The sequence below is a fragment of the Naegleria fowleri genome, assembly GCF_008403515.1.
Source record: "Naegleria fowleri strain ATCC 30894 chromosome Unknown tig9, whole genome shotgun sequence".
NCBI classification, from domain to species: Eukaryota; Heterolobosea; class Eutetramitea; order Acrasida; family Naegleriidae; genus Naegleria; species Naegleria fowleri.
In genome coordinates this window covers 907,591-915,202 of record NW_025407941.1, presented here as the reverse complement: position 1 = coordinate 915,202, position 7,612 = coordinate 907,591, and the positions used below count along the sequence as shown (strand labels likewise).

The window sequence follows — 7,612 nt, the reverse complement described above, 5'->3', positions numbered from 1 at the left end:
TCATTGAGAGTGTGCTGATGATTGTGGTGTGCTTGATAATACTCATCTGGCAATTCAACAAGCATTTGAAGTGCTGATTTCATTAGATCCTTGTGATGGCGATAAGAAATTCTTGAATCTTTGAGAAATAAAAGTTGAAAAATCTTCATCTTGTCATCCATGGATATATTTGTTTCCCAAAACGATAGAGACAACCAATCACATGCTTGTGGAACACAAGTTTGAATTTGTTCCTCTTGAATTTTTCCATCAACAATGATAGTCTTTGACAAAGTAATTCGAAGTAATTCGAGAGCGAATTCGTTGTCCACAAAATTTATAAACGACAACAAATCAGGATTCGACGAAACAACATCCAAACAGAAATTTCGATCTTTTTTCAATCGTTCAGATGCATATTGAATATTATAAGCTTGGCATTTAGTTGCATGTTTCATAAAATCCTCATTGTCTCTCAGTCGTTTTGAAATTTGAAACATCTGACAACGCTTCTCACTAATTGCTTTCTTTGCTTTGTCAATGTCATCAAGATCAAATACAAAATCAAATCGACACCTTATTTGAAATAAATGTGCCAACTTTTCTTTCCATTCTTTGAATTGAATGAAAATCTCAACCGGAATGTAATCCAAGATTTCATATCGGCCCGAGCGTAATAGAAACCAAACTTCTTCTTGAAAAGGTTTCCAAAATTCAACAGAATGAAATTGTTCTTGATTAGTTTCATATAACTCTCTAATGTCAATGATTTGCACCATCATTAACTCCAACCAATCATTTTCAGGGACATTTTTATGTTTTCTTCTTGCCCATTTAAGCGTACACTCGTAATCGTTTACGAATTCGATTTTCATTGAATATCTGTCAATAAATGTGGTCAACCATTTCTTCCTTGCGAGTAACCATTTTGTGAATCCTTTGGATTGATTTTCAAATTTTCTTTTCAACAAATCATAGAGATGTTTGATATGGAAATTTTCCATCAGAGAATGTTCTTGATTCATCACCAACGATGATGAAAGAGAGAAAAGAGATTGATGAAAATCAATTAAAATAATTTTCACTTGATCGGTCTTGATGGTGAGATTGCATAATTTCAAGTGTTTGTTTGTGGGAGCTTTCAATGCAACGTGATCGTCATTCACTGGATAGCATATGGCCGAGTGGTTTTTCTGGAACTGTGGCAGCCAACTGGTCCAGCGTTCGAATGCCAGGGGTTGCTGCTGTTATCGTGAGCAGTTTAAACACCTTTACTTCCGGGGTGCCTGCTATTGTCCCTATTCAAAATTCCATGTGGGAGCTTGCATTCTCGGAACGAACGGAAAGCTCTATACTGGATGTAATGTGGAGAATCAATCGTATGGACTTACCATTTGTGCAGAACGATGTGCTGTTTTCAAAATGGTCTCGGACGAATGTAAATCAATCAAGGCTGTCGTGGTCTCTACAAATATTGGCGTAACTCCATGTGGAGCTTGTCGACAAGTATTGCAAGAATTTGCTGATGAAAACACAAAGGACTTTCCAATATTGATTGTAAATTCAGAGAGTGGAGCAAGTATTGAGAGTAGTATGAAGGAATTATTGCCTAACGCAGTCGACCTTCACTTTTTGAAAAGTGAAGAACAACAACAATAATAATAACATCAACAGTGAACGAGCCGTCTCACAATGATGTTTATCTATCAAGTGCACGTACTAGTAAATTCATGAATTCAAAACATTTGGACAAACCTTTCTGTTTCTTGGTAGTAGTGTGCATTAAAATGCAAAATGACACCAGCTCTTTAAATTTTGCTCCACTTTGGGTCTTCAAAATTCTTGAGTGTTCTTGAGTGATTGCTAACCCACCATAATATTATGTTGTTCATCGAAAGGTCATCTTGAACCTCATCTTTGCTACTAATGTGCAACAATGAACGCCACATGAGACACCGTCGAGCATTTCAAGAGAAGGTTCAAAAAAAATGAGCAAGAGAAGGTTCAAAAAAAATGAGCAAAACAGACGTATCTTACGTTCGGCTTGTAAATAATGTACATAAAACCATCGAACAACGTTTATCATCGAATAAACCCATCCCTGAATTTTTTTGACTTTGACAGTTGACATGACATGATGTTTTGCAAGCAGCAACAAATTTAGGAGACGATGTACATTTACTGTTACATACATTGACAAACCAATTTAAACATCTAGTGAGAGAAAAATTCCTGAATATCTTTGGTGAGAATCTCCCATTGCTCCCTCAAGAATGAGCTCGAAAGAAATGGGCCCTTGACTTCATGTTGATCATCCTGTTTGAACGTTGTGGCACTGTCCTCACCAATGTCTTCATCAATGTCTGATGAATAACCAGGATCTGTCCTTAATTCTTGTTGGTGAGGAGGTGTTTCTGTATGGTCGCTGCTGAGAAGAGGCTCAGGGGAGGGAGAAATTTCCACTGTTGGAGTCGAGTAAATTCGACGTGACGATCCTCCACTATTGGTTCTCCCCACCAAAGACATACATGGCTGGACCTGTTTGCGAGCTTTCTCATGGCTATAGATTTGTCTCGAATGAAAAGCCCAAGCATTGATCATTCTTGAATGCTTCTTCAGAAGAGACTTTTGGGAACTTGAGGATGCTTGGTTAGTGGTCATCTTCTCCTCATTCTCTTGATGGAACCCCACACTGCTCAACACCTTGTAGTGATCAAAAAAGTAGTTGGACCAGAACAAACTAAGCTTGTCATGATAGGTAACAGTCATCTCTGAAGACTGTTGCCAGCAGCTCGTTGGATTCACCAGAGTTAATTGATAATCTCGAAAGTGAATGGCAGTTCCCACTCGGACATCATTCGACAATGGGAAATCATTCGGTTCCAACTGGTCATATCCTTCAATTCGATCGACACATATTGGCAAAGAGGTGTGATTCACTGTGGACACGTAATACCACCACTCCACATGAAAAACCTCTCCTAATCGTTTCGGAATGTGGGAAAAGAAGACGTTACCATTAAGTGCTGCTCTGTAACGAAGTTGATCCTTCTGGAGGTGCCAATGCCGAGGTGTTGGAACGTGCTCCTCAATGTCCTCATTCTCTTCATCGTTTTCCTCAATAGATTCATCATGATCATCCTCTTCATCAATCATCTCATCCGGATGGCATTCTTCATCAATCTCTTCCTCAAATTCAACAGAATCATCCTCCTCTTCATCATCATCCACACTACATTCTTCAACAACAACCTCCATCACTACTGGTGCGTCTCTTTGCTTTTTTAAAAGTTCGGAAGATGAGGTTGAAGGAGGAGAAGTGTCGTTCATGGAACTCTGAATTGTGTTAACGTTGTTATTCTTCTTGTTGTTATTGGTTGATCCTGGAATGACTTTCACCATGAGGCTGATGATGATGACTTCTTTTTCCTTGATGATGAATTAAGGGTGGCGGCTGTTTCTCCCATTTTTATTTTATTTTTATCTCACATCAAAAAAAATTGGAATTGCCCATCACATCATCAAAAGTGTGGTGAGTTCAGACGCGTAAACTTGGAACTCTATGTGTGTTGAAACCTCGATCAGAGGATGAGCCAATCACCATCACCCAATACAAGGTGAACAGATACTAACCTTTTGTAAAAGGATAGAAACGATAGATATTGGTCAGTAGGAATAAGGGTATGTGTGGATGATCCCTCAAATGTACAAATTGGAAAAATTGAAAATGAATTGGAGAATGCATTCGATACCATTGTGGTGGATCATCGTGCAAATCTCGCTTCGAAACTCTCAAAATTTAAAGACGTCTCTCTCAATAAATTTTAAAAACAACTCAATCCTCTTGAAATTGCATCTTCTCTAATAATGCATCCAATTCTGGTGTGGATGAAACACCTCCATTATGACTTTTTGGATTCATAGTTATCGTCCTCGATGTCAAATAAGATAATGTAGGTGGACTCACACTGTTTGTAGAAGTTTCAGAAGCCACACTTCCTCCAAATGCAAAATCTCTCAACTTTTCATACTTGTCTTTCAATTTGTGATACTTTTCACGTGAACGAAGTTTTTTTTCATGCATTTCTCGAATTTTCTTTTCCAATTCGTGAATGTATTCATTCTTGAGTTCATTCTCACGTTCTAATTGACGAATACGTTCTCGTTGTTCAAATACAGTGAGAGAAATATCAGTAATGAGTGAATTCGTATTTGTTGTTGATGAAGAAGAATGAAGAAAACAAGTGTCATTCGATGAAGGATCCTTATCAATATGAATTCGATGTTCGAATGCAAAAGGAGCTGAAATGCTGTTGTTGGTCTCACTACTCCCAGAAGGAAATTTGGAACTTGAATTACCATCGTGACCATTCGAAGAGTTTGTTTCTTGGTTTGAATTGGTGGTAGACCATGACAGCCAACTGAACCATGAGAGGAATGAATCAGAACGTTTGCTTCTATTGGCGGTCGTCATGGTATTCTCATGATGATCACCAGAATAAGTACATTTCTCGGAAGGTTCTTGTTTTAGAGTGGAGGCAGAGATGCTGCCACTTGTCAATTCTTGTTTCTCCTCATCGTCGTCATCGCTACTGATACTCTGATCATCGGAAGGAGCCAAAAATTCAAGTCGTTTTTGCAACAGCACAGAATTTGAAGGAATAATCATGGCTGAGCTCGAGGGCTGTACTATCGTTGATTCAGAAAGCAGTGGTGCAGTTGTTGTGTGGGCAAGAGTAGCAGCTTTTTGGAGAGCACCAAAAATAGGAGTTGAAGAATTGGCCAGAGAGAGAGAAGGAGGAGGAGATGGAAGACGAACGTGAGAGGTAGTGATGAGAGAAGAAGTACCTGTGCTGATGTTTTTTGATAGGTTTGAGTGGTTGGCTTGTTCGAATGACGACGAGGAAGATGTTGTTTCCTCATGCAAATTCTTGTCAATGGACATTTTTTTTAATTGTTGTTTCTTGAGTGTGTAACGGTTTTTTTTCCAATTTTGTTTTGAGGGTAATCTCAATTTGGGGTGGCATCTTTGTGGAAAAATATTAGTTTAGTGAAATAGATGAGTTCATATTTGTTTGTTGTCAACAATTATTCTACAGAAATCTCACCCTCAGAAATGTCTTCTAAAACTGGAGGTTCATCCTCATCGTCACTGCTATCTGAAATTTCCTGAAATCTATTCATGTTCATTATGCGAGAGCCCTTAGAGTGTAATTGTTGTTGCTTTTGCCAATAACTCTCTTCTCGTAAGAAGTTTGCCATTCTTCTAAACTTATCTGGATTTTCTTGTGATTCTTGTGGCATGAAGGGTGGAAAATTGTGTTGTTGTTGTGATTTTTGATCGTCCTTCTGTTCAAATATACCAGGACCAAATATTCTATTGAACAAGCCAATCTCAAACCAAAAGTCCAGCGCAAGAGCAGCAGCAAATGCTGAAAGCATTAGAAACATTGATGTGCCCATTGGTTTTCCAGTGTTATTAGATTTTGGATATCTAATTTTGTGCCATAAATGATACAATACTAGGGCCCACAATAAATAGTACATAATTCCATTCACATGCCAATGCATTCCACTAGAAATCAAATCGTACAGTAAATACATTTCAAAAGGAACAAGTGAAAACAAGAAAGGAAAACTAAAGATACTCTCAAAATGACCTTTCAACCACATTCCGAAATATCCCAATGTAGCACAATTAAACCAATCCATCCAAGTCATATGTATGACATTTGAAAGTATTTGAGGACTTGGTTTTGTTCCGAATAAATTATTAAAAAAAGGATCATGAACATGACACAATCGGGAGAAAAAGTTCGTGTCGGAAATGTCGAGTCCCATGTAATTCTCTTTTCGAATCCATGCTAAATAGAGAGTAGATACTACCAATCCTAATAAACATTTCAGTAGTTGTCCACTCATATATCGATCAATATTTGCCTTCTCCAAATATTTGGCAATCCAAATCTGATACCAGTTATAGAGTCCGTAGACTTTGAAAAGGCTACTCAACAAGTGAAGCATTTTTTTGTTGGCAAATGCTACAAACTCCATAATAATGACAAGAGAATGCAGTTTGAAGACACTTTTGTGTACTCATTTGGAATCTCAGTTGGATTTGGACAAGGGTTTTTGTTGTTTGGAATGGTCAAATCCAAATATTTGAAATTATTCCTCTTTTTTATTTGTTTTTCTGAAATTGAGAGATTTGAATTTTGTCTTTAGAGAATTGTTAGGATCGAGAGTTTTGATAAACTGATGCTTGTTGGTTACATAAGTGTATGTAACCAGGTTGCAAAGCAGAAAGGGTTTTCTTCTCCTCTTCTGATAAAGGATAGTTATTGAGATCATTAGCAAACGAGACCACCTCTTTGATCGTCAAAAGAATTAACAAAGTCAACACATGACTGATAAGCATTTTCAATCAAAAAAAATGTCAAATCCTTTGGATGGAGTATCTTTCTATTGCCTCAATGTACACATCTCTACACCTAGTCTTGTTATCAAATGTAAACGAAAGTACATGATTGGTCAACATTCTGCACATTCTACCATTAACGTCTGAAAATGGATGGGTATCAAAAAAGTTAAAGGCCAAATGAGCTGCCAATTTAAAGAAATTTTCAGAATTAGAAGCATCTATAGATTGAACGACAGTGTTATAATAATCAATGAGTCCTGTGCAACGGTTTGATATTAGCTCAGGATCAACAAAATAGTGGAGAGATTGGTTATTCCGAGCAGTAAAAGCGGAGTTATATCTATATTCACCATTGCTGTCCATGATGTCTTTCATTATAAAATTGAATGACATTCTTGAATAATATTCTCATCGAGGTAAATGGAATGATGTATCTAATCTTTGCTTGTGATTTCTTCATGCACTTATTTCCTGCAAATATGTCAAAGATTTGTGAATATTAATAATCTCTTTCGCTTCTTGGGTGTTCTCAATTTTCTTTCCTTCAAGATACTGTTGTAAAGTGGTCAAAGTTTCATATTTAGTTTAATAACCCACATTCTCACCCTTGTTTGAATAGAAAACAAAATCTAGCGCCGTTGTGGTGAAAAAATTCCGAAGATCATGCTTGAAGGTTTCGGATTTGCTTTTCTCAACCACTGCTTTTATAAATTGTAACATGTTTCTAGCAAATGTCATAAAACGGAAAATCATCCAGTGAGAACGTTAAGTCAAAGTGTAAAAGACTGCTCTCATTTTGGTATTTGGTACTTTTGCTCCTTTTTGAACGGAATGGAATAGTGTTTAGGCTCAACTATTGTCATCAAGTGGTTATTAAGGCAAGACACGGTGATATTTTTTCTGAAATTTTTTTTATTCAGTAAATTGGAATTTTACTTGTTTGTTGTAAATATCAAAATGGTTGAGCTAATTTTTATCAATTTCAATTTTAAAAAATTTGCCTCTACAATAGAGGAAGAAAGCATTAGTATCGGCTCGGGTGAACCATTCAATCCTTTATCCTATCAAAGAGAATAAGGGAACTGGAAAAGGAGGTCAAATAACTCTCCTCAGAAAACAAGAAATTGAAGACAGACCTTCAAGAAAATATTGATAATCTCTTGCAGGACTTAATACAAGATTCTCATGATGAAAACAAGAAAGTTGAAACTA

At 37.0% G+C, this 7,612-nt stretch overlaps 4 protein-coding genes across 4 annotated transcripts in view; all 4 read right to left on the bottom strand.

Annotated features, from left to right (window-relative positions):
• FDP41_011618 (uncharacterized protein) overlaps window positions 1–1,373 on the bottom strand; it is a gene marked incomplete at both ends in the record, with an annotated part of 3,713 nt that extends 2,340 nt beyond the window's left edge. Inside the window, 2 exons of the mRNA XM_044702046.1 lie at window positions 203–1,223; window positions 1,371–1,373. Of these exons, the coding sequence (XP_044567401.1) occupies window positions 203–1,223; window positions 1,371–1,373 (1,024 nt within the window). The remainder of the gene's footprint in view (window positions 1–202; window positions 1,224–1,370) is intronic.
• An 820-nt stretch (window positions 1,374–2,193) lies between these two features.
• Window positions 2,194–3,381, bottom strand: FDP41_011617 (uncharacterized protein; the record flags this gene model as incomplete). Its single annotated transcript, XM_044702045.1, has 1 exon — window positions 2,194–3,381. One exon carries the CDS (start codon window positions 3,379–3,381, stop codon window positions 2,194–2,196), a length of 1,188 nt encoding a protein of 395 aa, XP_044567400.1.
• A 433-nt stretch (window positions 3,382–3,814) lies between these two features.
• On the bottom strand, window positions 3,815–4,924 carry FDP41_011616 (uncharacterized protein; the record flags this gene model as incomplete). The annotated part of the gene is made up of 1 exon (XM_044702044.1): window positions 3,815–4,924. The coding sequence occupies one exon, from the start codon at window positions 4,922–4,924 to the stop codon at window positions 3,815–3,817; it is 1,110 nt and encodes a 369-aa protein (XP_044567399.1).
• A 143-nt stretch (window positions 4,925–5,067) lies between these two features.
• Window positions 5,068–6,003, bottom strand: FDP41_011615 (uncharacterized protein; the record flags this gene model as incomplete). The annotated part of the gene is made up of 1 exon (XM_044702043.1): window positions 5,068–6,003. The coding sequence occupies one exon, from the start codon at window positions 6,001–6,003 to the stop codon at window positions 5,068–5,070; it is 936 nt and encodes a 311-aa protein (XP_044567398.1).
• Between the last annotated feature and the right edge of the window lie 1,609 nt (window positions 6,004–7,612).